The sequence below is a fragment of the Salvelinus sp. IW2-2015 genome, linkage group LG8 (genome assembly GCF_002910315.2).
Source record: "Salvelinus sp. IW2-2015 linkage group LG8, ASM291031v2, whole genome shotgun sequence".
NCBI lineage: Eukaryota > Metazoa > Chordata > Actinopteri > Salmoniformes > Salmonidae > Salvelinus > Salvelinus sp. IW2-2015.
The window spans coordinates 37,322,559-37,344,477 of NC_036848.1; the positions used below are offsets into that span (position 1 = coordinate 37,322,559).

Below are 21,919 nucleotides of genomic sequence, written 5' to 3' on the forward strand. Positions count from 1 at the left end.
ACGTCAGTGAAGCTCAAGCGTGGCCGTGCACATTACTCCATGAGACCAGATACAAAGCTAAGAGGCTGCTAGTGAGCAAATCAAATCAGACTCCTATCAGCCAGACTCCAAACCAACCCACTGATATTGCTGTGCCCATGGCCCCACAGGCTATTGTATTTTATGAGGCTATTTAAACCTCGGCTGAGTTTCAGTGAGTAGAGGGGAAGGGAGGGAGAGAGTTAGYGTTAGTAGCTTTTGCTAGTCTGCCCTGGCTACAAAGGCAGGCCAATTGTGATCTTTTGCCAAATTATTAGCAAAGATCTGATCTGATTTGTCAAAAGACCAATAACTGGGCAAAATATCAGAATTGGGCTGCCTGTGAAAATGCAGCTATTGAACATGAAGGAGAWAAGTGTTCTCTGTCTCCAAGTTAAAGTACATGGTTGCAGCTCAACAGTGGCTGTAGTGGCATCCACTCCTTAGTTTCCTCTCCTTTAACTACACTCATATGAAGAAACAGGATAGAAGGAAGCAGTGTGGCAGACAAATAATGGACGAAGCTTAATCAATTCTTTGAAACAGATGTGCAGGGCTAGAACAAAAGCCTGCACACACAGTAGCTCTCCAGYATGTGAGTTGGAGACCATTGATGTAGAAAGAGACAAGGCAAGAAGGGAAGGAGGAAAGGAAGCTACCTCAGACTATTAATAGATGCAGGTGTATGACTCATCCAACCCTGTAGACAGTAGAAGCTGCTTAGCCTACAAACTTTACACCACCCACGCTCTCATCAGCAGAAAAGCATCCCTATCCTCCAGACAATTAATCTATTCCTCCCACACCACCATAATTAATGATCTGCACTGTCACTTTCTTTCTCCCCAAACTGCCAGGTGTGTTATGCATGAATTAGTTATCTGATTTTAAACTGTATATCTCGGAGTCTCATAAATATATTAAAGTGCCTGGGTTGACTTATGTGCAAACCCCTAATGTTAAAGTAACGAACTCCTGCGTTGTGGATGTAAAGAACCCTTTGTGTCTGTAAATATTCCGTTTGTACATATTGATATATCCTTGTATGATCTGCTAATAGGAGTACAAGGGGGATCGTCTACAGCAGGGGTAGGCTGAATCACATCCGATAGTGCGGCGCATAATTGGCCCAGCATCGTCCGTGTTTGGCCGCCATTGTAAATAAGAATTTGTTTTTAACTGACTGGCCTAGTTAAAAAAAATGTTTTTAAGATATTCACCTGGGGGTCCGCAGCCCGCTAGGGGTACTGCAGGAGGTCCAAAAATACTTAACACAAAATTATTTAAAAGAAAAATWGTTTTATGTTTTTAGGAATATCGCTAGAAACAACATAAAATATATTTTAATTACATAAACTACCTACTGTAGAAAATATGATAATATCTTGCAAGTGCTGCTGGTAACCTTTCTTGACTTTGACCTTTGTTAAACCAGCTTAACGAAAATGTGTTTGGAGTTACCTTCTAGCTAACAGGCTGTTAAATTACACTTCCTCTTCCCATTATTATGTAGGGAGGTCAAAATAATGAAAAACTATCTACCAAATCTATTAATTAAAAAAAGTACAAAAAAAGATAACTTCTCCTTGCCATTATCATTCACCCGAGGTTGGCTAATATATGATGGGGGTCCCTGGGTCGCGGTTTGCCTGGGAGGGGGTCCCTGGGCAAGAAACGGTTGAAGACCCCCAGACAAGCAGCCACAGAGGGACGACTGGGATTCGTGGTCTTAAAAGCACCAATCAGACAAGCCACCTGATCCTACAGGATAACACCCATTAACTCCTGTGACTTGACAGACATGCCCTTTTCGCCACTTCCTCCGATCCCTGGATCTGCATCTCTCCTCCTATGCCTCTGCCTCAATCTCTCCTTTCCTTCCTGATCTGTTTCTCCCCTTTCAATCTCTCTCCCCCTCCTTCCTTCTACCTACAAAATATTTGTCTCCCTCCCTCTCCCCACTGCTATCTCAAACAGCCCTAATTATCTCAGTGTGGGGTTCACTGCATCATTAGACCACAGAAGTGGGGTGATCTTCATTCAATACAATGATACAGTGAACACGTCTCCCACTTGGCTCCAACCTGGAAATAACTACTCCTGAATAACATCATGAATTATGCCGGAGTTTCTTTCGCTCAATCTTCATAAGCAACGGCACACTGACACTCCAAATCCCACTGGATCAGTTTTAAGCTCTGCTCCGTCTTCTCTCTCATAATAATGTAATGTGGCTCAGCGGAGGACTCCGAGGGCTCTGAAAATGGACACATGGTAGTCCCAGTTTTAAACCATTCAGGCTCACCCTCTCCTTTTTTCATCCCCTGCCTCCCTGTCATACATGTCATATATACAGTGCCAGTCAAATGTTAGGACACACCTACTCATTCAAGGGTCATTCTTTATTTTTACTATTTTCTACATAGAAGAATAACAGTAAAGACATTAAAACTATGAAATAACACATATGGAATCATGTAGTATCCAAAAAGTGTTAAACAAATCAAAATATATTTTATATTTTAAATTCTTCAAAGTAGCCACCCTTCGCCTTGATGACAGCTTTGCACACTCTTGACATTCTCTCAACCAGCTTCGAGGGAGTCACCTGGAATGCATTTCAATTAACAGGTGTGCCTTGTTAATTTGTGGAATTTCTTTCCTCCTCCCAGCTGCCCACTGCACTGGGGCTAGAAAACACTGTCACCACCGATAAATCTACTATTATCGAGAATTTCAATAAGCATTTTTCTACGGCTGGCCATGCTTTCCACCTGGCTACCACTACCCCGGTCAACAGCTCTGCACCCCCCACAGCAGCTTGCCCAAGCCTCCCCCATTTCTCCTTCACCCAAATCCAGATAGCTGATGTTCTGAAAGAGCTGCAAAATCTGGACCCCTACAAATTAGCAGGGCTAAACAATCTGGACCCTCTCTTTCGAAAATTATCTGCCAAAATTGTTGCAAACCCTATTACTAGCCTGTTCAACCTCTCTTTTGTATCGTCTGAGATTCCCATAGATTGTAAAGCTGCCGCGGTCATCCCCCTCTTCAAAGGGGGAGACACTCTAGACCCAAACTGTTACAGAACTATATCCATCTTACCCTGCCTTTCTAAGGTCTTCGAAAGCCAAGTTAACAAACAGATCACCGACCATTTCGAATCCCACCGCTATGCAATCTGGTTTCCAAGCTGGTCACGGATGCACCTTAGCCACGCTCAAGGTCCTAAGTGATATCATAACCGCCATCGATAAAAGACAGTATTGTGCAGCAGTCTTCATCGACCTGGCCAAGGCTTTCGACTCTGTCAATCACAACATTCTTATTGGTAGACTCAACAGCCTTGGTTTCTCAAATGACTGCCTCGCCTGGTTCACCAACTACTTCTCAGATAGAGTTCAGTGTGTCAAATCGAAGGGCCTGTTGTCCGGACCTCTGGCAGTCTCTATGGGGGTGCCACAGGGTTCAATTCTCGGGCCGACTCTTTTCTCTGTATACATCAATGATGTCGCTCTTGCGGCTGGTGATTCTCTGATCCACCTCTACGCAGACGACACCATTCTGTATACTTCTGGCCCTTCTTTTGACACTGTGTTAACTAACCTCCAGATGAGCTTCAATGCCATACAACTCTTCTGTGGTCTCCAACTGCTCTTAAATGCAAGTAAAACTAAATGCATGCTCTTCAACCGATAGCTGCCCGCCCGCCTAGCATCACTACTCTGGACGGTGCTGACTTAGAATATGTGGACAACTCCAAATACCTAGGTGTCTGGTTAGACTGTAGACTTCCAGACTCATATTAAGCATCTCCAATACAACATTTTAATCTAGAATAGGGTTCCTATTTCGCAACAAAGCATCCTTCACTCATGCTGCCAAACATACCCTCGTAAAACTGACTATCCTACCGATCCTRGACTTCYGRGATGTCATTTACAAAATAGCCTCCAACACTCTACTCAGCAAATTGGATGCAGTCCATCACAGTGCCATCCATTTCGTCACCAAAGCCCCATATACTACCCACCACTGTGACCTGTATGCTCTCGTTGGCTGGCCCTCGCTTCATATTCGTTGCCAAACCCACTGACTCCAGGTCATCTATAAGTCCTTGCTAGGTAAAGCCCCGCCTTATCTCAGCTCACTGGTCACCATAGCAGCACCCACCCGTAGCACGCGCTCCAGCATGTATATTTCACTGGTCACCCCGAAAGCCAATCTCACCTTTGGCCGCCTTTCCTTCCAGTTCTCTGCTGCCAATGACTGGAATGAATCACTGAAGCTGGAGACTCATATCTCCCTCACAAACTTTAAGCATCAGCTATCAGAGCAGCTTACAGATCATTGCACCTGTACATAGCCCATCTGTAAATAGCCCATCCAACTACCGCATCCCCATATTTATTTACACACATAAATAATATATTTACACACATTTTTTTWWTTTWATTGCTCCTTTGCACCCCAGTCTCTCTACTTGCACATCATCTTCTGCACATCTTTCACTCCAGTGTTTATTTGCGAAATTGTAATTATTTTGCCACTACGGCCTATTTATTGCCTTACTTCCCTAATCTTACTTCATTTTCACACACTGTATATAGTCTTTTCTATTGTGTTATTGACTGTACGTTTGTTTATTTCTAGTGTTTGTTTATTCCATGTGTAGCTCTGTGTTGTTGTTTGTGTCACACTGCTTTGCTTTATCTTGGCCAGGTCGCAGTTATACATGAGAACTTGTACTCAACTGGCTTACCTGGTTAAATAAAGGTGAAATAAAATAAAAATGAATTAATGTGTTTGAGACAATCAGTTGTGTGACAAGGTAGGGGTGGTATACAGAAGATGGTCTTTTACCAAATAGGGCTATGTCCATATTATGGCAAGAACAGCTCAAATAAGCAAAGAGAAATGACAGTCCATCATTACCTTGAGACATGAAGGTCAGTCAATCCGGAACATTTCAAGAACTTTGAATGTTTCAAGTGCAATCGCAAAAACCATCAAGCGCTATGATGAAACTGGCTCTCACAAGGACCGCCACAGGAAAGGAAGACCCAGACTTACCTCTGCTGCAGAGGATGAGTTCATTAGAGTTACAGGCCTCAGAAATTGCAGCCCAAATAAAAGTAACATACACATCTCAACATCAACTGTTCAAAGGAGACTGTGTGAAATCAGACCTTCATGGTTGAATTGCTTCCAAGGAACCACTACTAAAAGACACCAATAATAAGAGACTTGCTTGGGTCAAGACACACGAGCAATGGACATTAGACCGGTGGAAATCTGTRCTTTGGTCTGATAAGTCCATGTCTTAGTGAGACGCAGAGTAGGTGAACGGATGATCTACGCATGTGTGGTTCCCACCGTGAAGCATGGAGGAGGTGAGATGGTGTGGGGGTGCTTTGGTGGTGACACCGTCAGTGATTTATTTAGAATTCAAGGTACACTTAACCAACATGGCTACCACAGCATTCTGCAACGATACGCCATACCATCTGGTTTGCACTTAGTGGGACTATCATTTTTCAACAGGACAATGACCCAACACACCTTCAGGCTGTGTAAGGGCTATTTGACCAAGAAGGAGAGTGATGGAGTGCTACATCAGATGACCTGGCCTCCAAAATCACCCGACATCAACTCAATTGAGATGGTTTGGGAAGAGTTGGACTGCAGAGTGAAGGAAAAGCAGCCAACAAGTGCTCAGCATATGTGGGAACTCCTTCAAGACTGTTGGAAAAACATTCCAGGAGAAGCTGGTTGAGAGAATGCCAAGTGTGTGCAAAGCTGTCGTCAAGGCTACTTTGAAGAATCTAAAATATATTTAAGATTTGTTTAACACTTTTTTGGTTACTACATGATTCTCCCATACGTGTTATTTCATAGTTTTGATGTCTTCACTATTATTCTACAATGTAGAAATTGTAAAAATAAAGAAAAACCCTTGAATGAGTAAGCATGTCCAAACATTTGACAGGTACTGTATATTCTCTTTTTTTAAAATAAAGGGCTTCGGTCGTGTGCCGAGAAGATTCACAGCAGTCCCTCCTCAAAAACCTTCACAGTCTTTCCTTCTTTTTTTCTTCCCCATTCTTTCTCTCAGCAGTCACATACATGTCATTTGCATGTTCTCTCTTTAATAATAAAGGACTTCGGTCATGTGTATTCTGAAGGTCTGTCAGATGAAACACAGAACTCACTGTCATGAGACCACAGAACTCAATTCCATGAGACGAGAAAGAAAATAAAAATACATAGTAGAGGAAAGAGAGAAGACGGCAAAATGGATCGTTTCAGACACTACAAGAGGCGGATAAATCCATAGCCAGAGAGCCAGAACAGAGAAAAAGTGAGAAAGGGTGAGAYAACGCAAGCCCAGAGTCTCATGTGGAGAGGACTGAATATGGACATCACACACTTCCACTCAACCAGCGGTGTCAAACACAAGACACAGAGAGATAATATCTAATCCCATCAGTTTCTTTTGACACTAAACAGTTTACACATAACCACCATACTTTACAATCATCTATAAATAAATGCAGACTATTAATTACCAGGAGGATAAGAGTGAGAGTTAACATGATCAACAGTGTTACCTAATACAGCGACTGACAACAGCATTAGCCGAGGCCCCCCAAGGACAATCACGGCTAATCCTGCAGCATTTACGGCCTTACTTCCACACAGTCACCCATTTACAGGGGATTAGGGCTCATTTAGACTACACATAAACACTACTTTAACCATAGAGTGGACACTTACGAAGCACTGCTAAAACTGTTAAACGCTGATTACAATGTACAGCCAAAAGCGATAGTAATAATGTCATAYTAATAATAATAAAGGGATAGTAAAAATGAATAGCACTTACAAAGAGTTTTCCACTAGATTTTGAACTCTTTTACATTGTATGGAGATTTACCTGCTCGCGGTTCCACAGTGCGGTTGCCATTGGAGTCCATGAAGATGAACCTGCCTCCGGTGAAGTCTGTTCCGTAGTCAGACAGGTAGAGCAGAGAGGTGTAGTCAAAGGATCCGTAGGTTACCTGTTATGTTGGTAAACACACAACAGGTTTTTAAATCTCTGCAGACAAACAATACACTCACTTGTTGGCAGTAATACCGAGTGGGATTCTTTCTTTGTTCATACCTATATGCCTTAAATTTTCCCAGCACCAGACGACAATTTGGGAAGTTTTGCCTTATTCAAGTATTTTCATCAAACAATATGTACCGAAAAGGAATAATGCCAGCAAGGGAGATTTAAGGAGCTTCTAAAAATCTATACATCTAATTGGGCTGATGTTTGAGTAGGCTATATGAAAGATTAACTGTTGTCATGTCAAGTCTACAATAGTGATTGTTTAGCCAGGGGGTTTGATGAATAAAAAAAATCATAAATATATATATCCTTTATTTAACTAGGTAAGTCAGTTAAGAACTAATTCTTATTTGCAATGACGGCCTACCAGGGAACAGTGGGTTAACTGCCTTGTTCAGGGGCAGAATGACTGATTTTTACCTTGTCAGCTCGGGGATTCGATCCAGCAACCTTTTGGTTACTGTCCCAACGCTCTAACCACTAGGCTACCTGCAAGCCCGGAAACACAAATAAAACATCTAAAAACCATCTAATCAAACCAAATTACACCAGGGACATAACTAAAATGTTCTTCTTCAATTTGGGAACATAGTCCCATAATAGTGTTTCAGTCCTCACTGGATGAGCATGGCAAGGTTATGGTGCACTGTTTTACATAGCACTTTTCCCCTTATATGCATTTAACAGTGGCACACTAGCGCTGCAAAACAATATATAAAAAATATTACAAACTTTATTTGGATACAGCAGTATGATTGATGGAGTGGAAACCAGCCCCAAAGACACTTAAAACCATTTACATTTAAATGAGGGCCTGGTTGGGCCAATTAAACCTGGTGGAGGGGGAAGGGGCAGGGTGGAGAGGACAGATGGGGGAGAGAGCTGGTGCTTTTGGATTACATTTTCCCAGCTGTCGAGGAGCCGAGAGAGAGAGGATAAGGTGACATTAATTTATATTGCGGAAGACTCAGAGGAGATATGATGAAGTTTTTGGGGCACAGTAAAATGAATAATGATCAGAGATACCCAGAATATCTAATATGCGCACGGACACAGGCAGAAGGCGAACACACACACACACACGATGGAGCATCAGCAAATGAAGAATGCTCAAAGATACGAGAACACACACGCACACCTTAGCGAACAGATAAGATAAACATTCCGACATATCCTTTGGGACCTTTTATCTGTAGTGTGCAATGTGTACAAACAGCTCTTAGAGTCCTATCAATTGAATAACCCAATGAATTTCAAAAAGTTTTCTTTGCCGAGGTCCACAGTCGAGACATCACAGGAAGATGGAATGGGAGGAATCATAGTCTGGTATGAAATAATCACTTCATTCTATTGCCCTGCTGGCTAAACAATAATGAGATATATTCATGTGCGATCAAAGCTGAAACAGAAAATACGCAACTTTCAATTAACCATGAACTTACCCTCAAGACTATATTTCAAATCACTTTTCGGAGAGAAAAATAAAATAATATGTTTTACTCGCCCCAAAACACATTCAATAGGTTTTCCTGTTCCATAATGTACTTTTTATGAAGTCATTGATATAGAACTACTGTACAAAAGTTTCATAAAATCTGTTTCATAAGTATTAAAAGGGGATATTTAAAACACAGATGAGAGGAAGTGTATGCTTTACACGGGTCTGACTACAGTCAGCGGGTCTGCTGTACTGTGAAACAGGAGAAGGGGACATTCATTGCATTTTGGTAAGCTAGGAGGCTTCAACACTTCTTGACTACACAACTAAAGTGATGTGAGAAAGACCTTTAAAAACAGGTCAACATTCACAAGGCCGAAGGGCCAGACGGATTACCAGGACGTGTACTCCGAGCATGCGCTGACCAACTGGCAAGTGTCTTCACTGACATTTTCAACCTCTCCCTGTCTGAGTCTAATACCAACATGTTTCAAGCAGACCACCATAGTCCCTGTGCCCAAGAACACTAAGGTAACCTGTCTAAATGACTACAGACCCGTAGCCATGAAATGCTTTGAAAGGATGGTCATGGCTCACATAACACCATTATCCCAGAAACCATAGACCCACTCCAATTTGCATACTGCCCTAACAGATCCACAAATGATGCACTCTATTGCACTCCACACTGCCCTTTCCCACTACAGCTCAGCATTAAACACCATAGTGCCCTCAAAGCTCATCACTAAGCAAAGGACCCTGGGACTAAACACTTCCCTCTTCAACTGGATCCTGGACTTCCTGACGGGCCGCCCCCAGGTGGAAAGGGTAGGTAACACATCCGCCACGCTGATCCTCAACACAGGGGCCCCTCAGGGGTGCGTGCTCAGCCCCCTCCTGTACTCCCTGTTCATGACTGCACAGCCAGGCACGACACCATCATTAAGTTTGCCGATGACACAACAGTGGTAGGCCTGATGATCGACAACGACGAGACAGCCTATAGGGAGGTCAGAAACCTGGCCGTGTGGTTTTAATTGCATTGTTGGTTAGGGCTTGTAAGTAAGCAATTCACTGTAAGGTCTACCTACCTACCTGTTGTATTCGGCACATGTGACATAACATTTGATTTGATTTAAAGGTAATCTAGGTGCCCCTGTAAAATGTATCACACAGGACAATGCAGAAAGAGGCAAAGTTTAAACGTTTGTGTTTGCTTGTGTGTGTGTGTATATGTAAGGGATAATCAACGAGAGGCTATGCGTTCTATAGAAAAAAGTTAACGAGGTGGAAGGTATGTTCCACGACGCGCTAGTGCAGTGGAACTGACCTTCAACCTAGTTGCATTATTTTCCAGAGAACGAATAGAGCCGCGAGTTGATTATCCCTTTTATGCTATGGCTATAATTTAACAGATTTGCCACTAGAAATGTGTTCATTTGCTGGTAGAAATGTGTTCAACATCCACTGAAGTAGCTAGGAAGTTTACTAGATAGATACAGTAGTTGCCGTGGTAACCAAACAAACAGACCGGCTAGTTTAGCTAACCAAACCATCAGTCCTAGCTTGCTATTATGAAAATCGAATTCAACAATACCAATACTGTTTTCAATTTGACTGTTGCTTTCAAAAGCAGCTGAAAACACATGTAAAAATGAACTATAGCCATTAAATTCTACCGTGCAAATATACCATGCGTTATAGGGAAATAATGCACGCTCGAGAATGCCCTTCAAGCCAATCAGAAAGCAGTATTCAACAACACCATGGTATAAAACATATTACACCTTTCTTTATGTAATATTAGAAACTGGGTGGTTCGAGCCCTAAATGCTGATTGGCCGAAAGCCGTGGTATATCTGACCGCATACCACGGACATGACAAAACATGTAGTTTTATTTTTACTGCTCTAATTATCTTGGTAACCAGTTTATAATAGCAATAAGGCAGCTTGGGGGGGGGGGGGTTGTGGTATATTGCCAATATACCACAGGTAAGGGCTGTATCCAGGCACTCCGCGTTGTGTCGTGCATAAAGGCAGGCACTCTGCGTTGTACCACACCCCCAGGGGCCTTATTGCTTAATTATATTATGGCACCTTCTCTTATATAAAATAATCTTACCTTGTCTATGTGAGGGTGCCAGTACTCATCATGCTGTGTCTTGGCCAGTGTGCTGTTGATGCGTGAGAAGAAGGTGGGCTTGGTGAGGTACAGAAGAGACGGGTCCAGGTCAAATGTCTCCGCTATCACTGCCTGAATACGACCACGCACCTCCCTGTAGGGTGGAAGTAATCAATAAACCAATAAAACAATTAATCAATCAGTCCATTATTAATGAATGAAAATGGATTCATACAGTGCATCTTACAATGGTGTGTAACTTGGGCCTGTAAATATAATTCACACAGAGACACACACACACACACAATTAATACAAAAGATCAAAAAGCAATTTTTGGGGGCCAGATATTGCAATTGCGATTATGAATTGAGATTTTCAAACACTTGGGTGAAAACTTGGTAATTCCATCAGACATGGTGAAAACATCTGTCAGGGTAGAGTACATCACTTCTAAAATGAGATTGTATGAATTAATACATACTGTGCTAACTGAATACAAAACCAAATGAAAATCCTTTTCAACATTGTTATATGATAATTGATAGGATTATTACACCTACATATTAACAAACATTCATTTTTAACAAGATCTTCCAAATTTGGTGTGCTATAAACGCAACACTAATTAATTAATTAACAACATTATTAGATCCTATGTTACCATTATGAGTTAATTATGTATTCAGGCAGCCATGGACTGCAAATGGAATAGGAAGCTTATGATTGTGCAATTATGTATAGGTAGGTTCAACCCTTATTATAATTGAAATTAAAGTCAAAGTGCCTTAAAAACATGACATCTAGCCTACCGATTGCAAGGTGCAGACTGTTTCCAAAACATTGGAGTCAATCAACGCGATGGCGTTTACCACGTTTGCACCGTTATCATTATGCACACTTGCTGCTCCTCATTCAGCATTTGCACTAGTTACCACAGTCACAATTGGCGATATCGTAAAAATTCATGAAAACAAACATTTGCTTTTTGGTTGTAATTTAAAAAGTCGGGGTTAGGCATAAAGTAAGGAGTTAAGCTTAGGGTTAAGTTTAAAAATCACATTTTAAAGAAGATAAATTGTAAATATGTGGGGTTTATGACTTTGTGTCTGTGGTAACTYGTGACGACCCTAGTTTCATCAGACCAGAGAATCCGGTGGCGCCGTTATGATGGTTATGTGCATAATGGTAGTACCGGCGTCACCTTATAACAGAGGCAGGCTCAGGCTGTGGCCTTGTACGTGGGCCAAAGATCATCCCTGCTGCCTGCTCCAAAGGGGGCTGGTAGTGGGTCGGAGCCTTTTTTGTCACACACGCCATCTTCTCTGATGAGCACTGGACACGTGAGCCAGGGATATGAGAGTCTGACATTACGCGCCTGAAAGGGCCGATACACCTCTGGACAGAGAGCAACCTGAGAGATCATATGTTAGTCATGGAAAAAGGGTCTGCTTTGTGGAATAGGGTCTCCTCCAACAGGAGTGTGGGGAATGGAGGTAAAACTGGTCAGAGTCTGTTTCCCCATCTGCTCCCCCGCGTTGTGTTAAAACGCGGTGTCGCATCTGGGTCAGCTGGCGGCGCAGGGGTAGCTGGGACAGCAGAAGTGTTGGTTGGAGCTGCCGCCTGGCGACGGGCTCGGTATTGGACTGTAGACCCTGGTCTCTGAGATGAGGAGGATGACAAGATGGCCGTCGATGCTGTAAGGCTGACGTTGCCATGGGCAGATGTTTGGCCAGCTGCTTCCTCCCCTCCACCGATTTCCCAAAGGGCTCCATCGCCTCCACCACAGCAGCTCCGAAAAGAGCCTTCTTGGAGATAGGTGCATTGAGCAACTCGTTCCGCTCTAGCTCCTTCATGGCAGTGAGAGAGAGCCACAGGTGCCGGTGAGCCACAGCTGCCGCCCAGCACATATTGCGGAGACCTGAGTCAAATGAAGGATAGCGCCAGAAATCCAAGCCACTTTATCCACCTTCCCCGTGAGAGCATCCTTCCCCGTCAATAACTTGGACAGCGACACTGCAAGGAGTGCCACATTGCTGGCAGCAGCTGCTGCCTGAGTGTTGAGTGTGAAACACATTTCAGCTTGCTGTGCTGTGAATCGGTCCTTTGGATTCGGTAGTGTGTTTTTTTTATTATAGGGTCAGGAGCCCGGAACAAGATGAACATGGTGTCATTGAGCTTAGGAATCTCCATTTAGAGTGTCTCCATCGCCTCCACCACAGCAGCTCCGAAAAGAGCCTTCTTGGAGATAGGTGTACTCTTCTGAATGGCAGGAACAATTACACTGGCGCCATCAGCGGGCTTTCCCAGGCGCCCTCCATGTACCTGAGAGCTGGCATGGATGGAGCCATTGGTTCATCTGCCTTCTTCAGACACTTGTAGGGTCCGCCTACCCACTCAGCTGCTTCCGTCACAGGAGGAAGAGGGGGAGGGGACTCCCGAGTTGGATTGCAGGCTCCTCAAAGAGTCCAAAAACAACCGGCTCTTACATGCTGACCACACTGCCTGTTTTGCTTGCGTGAGCATTGCAAAAATAAAAATGTTATTCAATCCAAACTGCTCGCAAGCGTAGCCAAGCGCTAAAATAGTATAGCCAAGCGCTAAAATAGTAATTACATTTTAGACACTTGACGCTCTGCAGGTCCCGCCTCTCCCATCGCATTGTTTTCATGAGCATATGCGCACATGGGTGATTGAAAGATGAACAGGGGCCACACTCCAGCCCATTTGGAGGTGGTAATGCACCTTAAAGTTTGTTGCCAACTACCATATAACATCCACAGAKGAAGAAGAATGAACAAAGAGAAAAACAAACTAGGTCTCCCTTTTTATCCGTGGATTAATTGCCGGAGTAGAGAACATAGCATTTTGTATGACTAAACATGGGTAAAAATTCTACAAATATCCACCAAAAAAGGACCATATGCATTTCAGGTAAAACAACAAACCAATGTTTCTTTTCCAGAACAAATTAGATAGCAACAACAAGCTATCTAAATGTCCATGAATGTTTCATATGTGTTTCGACCAGTCTCTAAAATAATATAGTTGTCATGAATGCGTCTGGTGGGGATAGACAAAATCAACATGAATACGATGGTGGGGATAGACAAAATCAACATGAACACGATGGTGGGGATAGACAAAATCAACATGAACACGATGGTGGGGATAGACAAAATCAACATGAACACGATGGTGGGGATAGACAAAAACAACATGAACACGATGGTGGGGATAGACAAAAATCAACATGAACACGATGGTGCACGCGCGGACCCGGTTTGGTCAACATGTTAGAGAGGGAGAGACAGTCGCCTCCTCCAAGTAGTCGTCATCGCAAGGACCATACAAATAAAATATTGAAATATTGATCCGAGCGAGAGAAACAGTGCCCCTGTGTCTCAGTATGTGTAGACCAGGTCTCTGATCCTGTCTGGACCAAAAGAGTATGACATGTCATACTATTTCTGGACAGACCTCATCAGATACATGGTCTATATATAGTATGACAGAGGGGCGATGTTTCACTCTCTCGGATGCTCTGTCCTGTGAGAGAGTTTCTCCGAAGCAAGTGGGCTCACTCTCGCCAAAATCTGTCCAGAATAAGCCCAATGCGTATCTATGGGCATAATATGCAGACCTAAGCTTGTCATCTGCCTTCCCACCTTGGTCACAACGACTCCCATTGTTAGGGCAGAGACATGAGCGTCTCGTCATTATATACAGCTCTCTGGTTTCAGCCTCTTGAGAATTGGAAAGGAAAGTTTGCGGCTGCACAGTACACTGTTAGGATGCAGGCTTCCCTTGAAGTAAGTTGATATTTTGCCAAAAATTGGATAAATGACTCCTGTGTAAATAAAATACTTCACCAGAAAGCATGACTTAGCCAGAGAGTATCATTACCTTATTTCATTTTTTGATTCTGTAGATTGTTTCAAATCACAAGTGTGTAGGCCTATGCCTATTAGGGAATCCAGCAATTTGGGCAGCCTGCGTGGCAATATGTTGAGCTGATTGAGTTGCGGCTGTCAGACAAAAGCATCTAAAATAAGCGTGAAGATAATGTGTCTCGGGTTGAATTTAAACTGTTGTAACAAAACAAAGGGCGTGTGGCGAAGATATGACGTGTCCCTCTCCATAAAACACATACCTCGGCTCTTCAGAATGCACTCAGCCGTCTCCCGCCAATTCTTGCCCATCCATCTTTACATGGTGTGAATTGTTTGCCCTTTGATGGTTTATTTTGTTTAGAACTTCCACATTACATAGATCACCAGTAGGCCTAGTAAATGTACCGTTAATCCCTCGTCATTTGGTTACATAGCTTTCTGTTAATACATGTATTCATTTCAGTCATTTACCATTCTCGGAGTGGGAAAGTTGTTTGCAGAGTTCACAACCTGCTACAATTGTGAGAAACAAGTTTTGGTTTATTTCATAACCATTACGAGTTGTCAATCTTTTCATTGTCTTTTCTTTGGAGCGCTCCGTGAGCAATGAGCATGTGTCTGGTTTCTCGGTCTTGAAAACGTTGAGGGAGCGCGTAGGCCTGAGCATGCATGGAAGTAGGCCTACCTGGTCAGCTGCATGCCAATGTAGGAGAAGGCCCATTTGCCAATATCTGATTTCTGATTGCCTTAYCTCACCAAGTCCACAACTAATAAGCTGAGCTTCTCAGTCATTATTTCTTCCACTCACACATTGTAAACGAAGTCTGTTTTTTTAACATCCATTGCAAATGATAGTTCCTCAGTATTTGAAAAATCTTTCCAACACTGCCGGCCTCAATAATCACCAAGCCTCTGTGTGAAATAACAAAATATCATGATCTGATGATACCATATATCCGGTGGAAAGGTCATAAAAAAAAAAAGCTGTCTGTCACTGACACGGAACACTGAGGGGCCAAACTCCCATCGTACTCATGACGACGTAGGGTGACTTGATATCCTACGACGGTTTCATCAACTTCTTTTCTTCTATGGCTCTACAGCTTCAAGTCGCGCTGAAAATAACTGGGAGGCTGATTGAAGGGAAGTAGCCTCAATATACACAGAGTATATAAAACATTAAGAACACCTGCTCTTTCATGACAGACTGACCAGGTGAATCCAGGGGGAAGCTATGATCCCTTATTGATGTCACTTGTTAAATTCACTTCAAATCAGTATAGATGAATGAGAAGAGACAGGTTAAAGAAGGATTTTTAAGCCTTGAGACAATTGAGGCATGGATTGTGTACATGTGCCATTCAGAGGGTGAATGGGCAAGACAAAATATTTAAGTGCCTTTGAATGGGGTATGGTAGTAGGTGCCAGGCTCACTGGTTTGTGTCAAGAACTGCAACGCTGCTGGGCTGTTCACGCTCAACAATTTCTTGTGTATATCAAGAATGGTTCGCCATCCAAAGGACATTTAACCAGCTTGACAACTYTGGGAAGAATTGGAGTCAACATGGGCCAGCATCCCTGTGGAACGCTTTCGACACCTTTCAGAATCCATTGGGAATGCAACTCAATATTAGGAAGGTGTTCCTAATGTTTGCTATACTCAGTGTATAGGGCACATGTACTCTCATAGTCTGAAGGTGCGTGCATAATTACATTTTCTCAGGCGATGCTGCCTTGGCAGCACGGTAAACCAATAGGGGCGGAGCTCTACAATATATAACTGCGCACTCTAAGCAGGGATGGTTGTGATTGGCCAGTATGTGCATGCCACGCAGAGTGTGATTGGTCAGCTTCCTCTGTGCATGTAGAGAATGATTGAACGGAGTCTAGCGCATCTCATTGGAAGAGGTACCGTAGTGTCGTTTTTGTTGTATTAATGGAGTGTTAATGAAAGGAGAATATGGATATTGCACATGTCAATATTTCAATTTCGATCTGAAATCGATGAATCATGCAGCCCTAAAAACACGCACACAAGCACACACCTACCTGTAGAGTCGGAAGTCCTCTTCAGAGAATACATCTGTTATCTGCTCCCCAAAGTACCTGTCATCAGCCACGCAGGCATAGAGAGCAGAACAGAACCGGGCCATTAGCATACATTACCATCCAGCAACACAGACAGCACAGTGCACTGCACAATTACCCAAGAGGCCATGACAGAGCCGCTTTCCAAAGAGGGCAGGATAAAGAAGCAGACGGATTGCAGGAGATGCCACAGTTTCGYAAGACTGATGGAGCGAGTGAGTGAGATGAATGGTTCAGTTAGTAGTGTAGCCATAGAAATCTAATCTAGATTKTATTTCGATGAGTGTAGCAGCCAGCTGCACCAAGGTTTTATAGCTGGGGAGGGCAAATGAGATAGGGTTTTAGAGTCAGAGTAGGGCTGGGCGATAAGGCCAAAATATCACATTTTTGAGGGTATGGGGGTATTTGAGGGTATTTTAAGTTTCAGAATATTCAACAGGTCTTCATATGTTTTATGAGTAGTGAATGGGCTTTCTCTGTTCTGATGGTTTTACACTCAACCTAACTAGGACAAAACTGACAGGGAAGTAATGAAATGTGTAGAACTTCACATTTATTTAGCATTGTATCAAAATACCTTTAGACGGTACATAGATCTGGTTAAGAGCTCAATGGAACTCGACCCAAAAATGTAAATGCCATGGAAACACGTGGGAGAAAGACGCCGTGGGGGAATGATACCGAATCTCCTCATTGCCCCCCAGCAAAACTGTGCCTATACATTTGGGCTACTGTTTATGTGTATTTCACACTATGTTGAGGTAAAACGATACGTTTAACGGTATAAGGCTGGAATGGATGTCAACCCCAACACATATTCATGTCTCTTCACCKATCAGCTGCATTGCAGTTAAAAAAATGACTTTGACGACCTCCACAGATTTCTGTACTCTAGCTATGCTACCAGCTTATACGAAACGGGAGTTAGCATTTATCAGTCACTTCTTCTAAACCTGAAAAGTAACTACTTCTAAATGTTATGGAGCGAAAACAGCCAAATACTGTATATAAAAATATGTATATCCAAATCGGACTTTAGTGACCACATTGTGGGCCTGTTATAATACATCAATCACTAATATCCACTTTGTTCAATTAGATGTGTTGAATGTACYCCAATCCGGCGTCCTTCTTCTATTCCATTGACCTCTTTACCGCATATTTACCAGTATGTGGATCCATACTGGTATACCCAGGAGTTCTGTGGTTGCCATGGCGGTCGCCTAGGCAGAGAGCTCTGTAAATATTTCTGGAAAGWTATGGACTGCGGTTTGAAGGAATGGCAGAGGCTCGCCTCATACGGGACTGTTCCAGACTACTGTCGAGGTGTGGTGGTCTTTTCTGGCACTTTTACAGCCGCCAAAGTATCAGCCAGGTGGGTGCTGCACTTTGATAGTGGATAATCCAGCGTGCCTACGGAGGAGGAGACGGCATGCCTGATGAAGAGCTCTGGGCTTGTCTACTATCTGACTGACATTTCTCCCTGCCTGTCTGTATCATCGATACTCCCTCCGCTCAAGTTGCTGACTGCCTTTCCGAACTGCCTCAAGACATCTGAAGCTGTGGAAGACAACCAACCATGAACTGCCAGATCTATACATTTGTTTTTGTTTTCAAAGTGACTTTGAAATTCTTGTTTGTAATGAAAAGTGCTATTTAATTAGGATCATTATTTTGAATTTAAAAAGGGAAAAAGACACTGGATCAGAGAGAGAGCGAGATAGCGAGAGGAGAGAGAGAACTGTTCACTCCTCCTCACCTGTAGATGTTGACAAACTGCTTCCCCATCGACAGAGCCCCAGAGTGCAGGTCCAGGATGGAAGCCTGGAGAGGCCAAAAAAAATTGAATAAGCAAATTATTAGAACTTATTTCAGTCTACTTCTCTGCCCTTTATTTGTTATTGTTGTTTATTGGTTTATTCGGATCCCCATTAGCTTTTGCCGAAGCAGCAGCTATTCTTCCTGAGGACCCCAACCAGCCAGCGCACTTCCCCCAGTTCTCTTACTCCGCCAGCATACGAGAGTGACAGTCTCTACCATACACACACTGAAGAGACACATACCGCATCAGCTCACACACACTCGCGTCCACACTTATAAAAAAACACAAAACATGACAAGTAACAACACACTGATAGACAAGGACAGTCAGACAAGGACAGTCAGACAATGACAGTGACACTAAATTAAAATAGAATGATATATATATATATATAGGCATGGGTCTGTGTTTCTCCCCTCACAGTTCCTGCCAAGTCCATTAAATTTTGTTTGATATAATTTTTTTAATTTGGAGATTTGCTTCCATGGGATCATGCCTCTGTAMAATACTGTGCGTTGCAGTAAATTCGTTTTGGACTTGGGGAGTGTGAAGAGACCCCTGGTGGCATGTCATGAGGGGTATGTCTGGGTGTCTGAGCTGAATGTTATTTGATTATGCACACAATCTGGAATTTTCATTACAGTAATATTCATCATAAAAACTAGAAGAGAAGCAGTTAATCTCTCATCAACCCTCAACCAGGAAACACTGGCATGCATGTTGTTGATGTTAGTTCTGTACGTGCAGTTAAAGGCAAGGTGTGCTGCTCTGTTTTGAGACAGCTGCAGCTTTGCTAGGTCTTTCTTTGCTGCACTTGACCATGTTACTGGACAGTAATAAAGATGGGACAAGACCAGATCCTGAACAACTAGTACAGTAGATTTGTGTCAAAAAAGCAGAACACATTTTTATAATATACATACCCCTCCCCATCCTCACAACAACTTTGTCAATATGACTTGGCCATGATAATTGACCATCCATTGTTATACCTAGGAGTTCAGCTTCCTCAACTTGCTCAATGGTCGCTTTATACACAACTCCAGTTGAGGTTTAGGTCTTTAGAGAATGTTTTGAACCAAATACAATGCTTTTAGTTGTAGATGTGTTTAAGACCAGTTTATTATTCATCACCCATTCTGATTGAACTGTAACTCCCTATTTAGAATTTCAGTGAGCTCACTGACTTTGGGTGCTGACATGTAGTGTGGAATTATCTCAATACGTAGTCGTATCTTGTGTAAGACCAGTGGCAAAGCATTTGTAAAAATAGAGAAGAGTAAAGGCCCAAGGCAACTGCCCTGAGGGACACCGCACTGTACATATCGGATGTTAAAGAAGCTTCCACTGAATAACACTCTCTGGGTTCTATTGGATAAATAACTCTCCAACCATGTGATGGAAGATGATGTAAAGCCATAGCAAGTGAGTTTCTTCAATAACAATTTATGATTAATAACATCAAAGGCTGTACTGAAATCTAACAATACAACTCCAACTATCATCTTATTATCCATTTATTTTAACCAATCATCGGTCTTCGGAATCAGTGCATTCCAAGTTGAGTGCCCTTCACTATATGCATGCTGAAAGTCAGTAGTTAACTTCTTCTCTAGAAAATATCATTGTATTTGGTCAAACACAATTCTCTACCCCCAGCAAACTGATTGGGTGGCTGTTAGAGACAGCAAATGGTGCTTTACTATTTTTAGGCAGTGGAATTACCTTAGCTTCCTTCCACGCCTGTGGACACACACATTCCTTTAGGCTTTGGTTAAAGATTTAGCAAATAGGGGTGGCAATAGTCTGCTACCATTCTCAATACTTTCCCATCAAGGCTGTCTATACCTGCTGGCCTATCATTATTGATGGATAACAATAGTTTTTCCACCTCTCCCACARAAACTTGACCWAATTGAAAACAGCAATCCTTTTCTTTGATATTAGATCTTACATACAAAAATATGATGTTTCACTGTTGTCATTTCASTTCMGAGTTTCCACTTTACTAGTGAAAGTTATTGAAATGCTTGGCAATATCGAAAGGTTTTGTTAGCCTCGACTTTTAGGGTATGGCAGTATCCCAGGACAGATAGTAACGGTCCCAGCAACTGAGGCTAACCACGTCGCGGGATACAAATTAAACAGTTGTGTCAGCTACCCAGGCATACTCTGCTCTCTCTAAGCCAGTAAATAAATCATGTTCATTTTTTCAGATGTCCCCTGTTTCTTCCACTACAGTATCTTAACAGGCCATAAACAATAATTTATTATGGCTGTGGACCAAATCTACAGGAGTTGGAGGGAAGACAGGACGGTGAGGGCTCAACCAAACAGCCATGTACGATAGCATTACACACTAATAACTGTATCAGCCTGTCTGAACTTAACTTTGGATGTTGTACCAATAGAATTAGGAATTAGAATTTAATAAGATCTCTATGGTTGTACTACCCTGACCTCTAGTGGAGACAGAGGGAAGCTACAACTGAAATCTGAGCAACAMTCTTCATCCTAGCTTTAGGTCCTGTTTAAGTTCAAATATGCGTTACTAAAAGTAGATACTCACCCCTCCATCTGAACCAGCTAGGGCCAGACCCCTCTCTGCCAACCTGCAGGAGTAAAGAAATAAGTTATAGAGAAAAGAAAAGAGAGGGGTGCTAGGAGCTAGAGACAGAGAAGAAAGATAGTATAGAATCCCTCACCGCCTGAGGGCCATGGCCTCCTCCCTGGTCACCGAGTTGTCTGTGACGGCTCGGCCACATGTTTGGGGAGTGCATCCTGGGAAAAAGAGTATCTCACATCATCTGCAACATCACAGTACAAAATTCAGCCTGCCTGCTCAACTTTGTCCAAATCACCACTGGAGCGCAGCCAATGCACATGAGTGGCAGAGCAGTTAGGTTTAGGACAGTGGACACCAGGGGTGTGTTCAGTTTGATTGAACGTTTGCTATGTCGCAGAGCGGTTTGTACTGAACAACACATTCGTTCAGTACAGCATTGTTTCCGTTCAATTGAACGTTCCAGAGCATAAAAACATACTGAATGCAGTCCCGCACTATACCAATGATGTTTTACTCATCTATCTGTGCCTATACACAATGAAAGTCCTGCCTACTTCCTGGATCATGTCCTATACTGTTTTMAATGGGATTACAGATTATAATTTACTTCTACCCAATGCCTTTTATAAAGGTTTCCAATTACAAAAAAGCAATCTAAAACATTCATGAAAGGAATCAGGTAAAAGTAAACTAACACATGAATACAAATATAATATTAAAATTACCATGTTTTCATGAATTTGATCATATAATCTTAAAAACTTCAAAAACAGTATGGGACATGATCCAGGAAGTAGGCGGGAGTTTCATAGCGTATTCCACAACTAGGGAAAGGAAGTGTGCAGGCTTTTATTC

General features: G+C 42.7%; 1 protein-coding gene across 1 annotated transcript in view; it reads right to left on the reverse strand.

Annotated features, from left to right (window-relative positions):
- Window positions 1-21,919, reverse strand: part of ogfod3 (2-oxoglutarate and iron dependent oxygenase domain containing 3) — a 34,141-nt gene that overhangs the window by 10,934 nt on the left and 1,288 nt on the right. The window contains exons 3-8 of the mRNA XM_023993242.2: window positions 21,204-21,279; window positions 21,068-21,110; window positions 18,436-18,500; window positions 16,638-16,694; window positions 10,698-10,851; window positions 6,956-7,079 (exon numbers count right to left, since the gene is read on the reverse strand). Coding sequence (XP_023849010.1) covers window positions 6,956-7,079; window positions 10,698-10,851; window positions 16,638-16,694; window positions 18,436-18,500; window positions 21,068-21,110; window positions 21,204-21,279 — 519 coding nt within the window. The remainder of the gene's footprint in view (window positions 1-6,955; window positions 7,080-10,697; window positions 10,852-16,637; window positions 16,695-18,435; window positions 18,501-21,067; window positions 21,111-21,203; window positions 21,280-21,919) is intronic.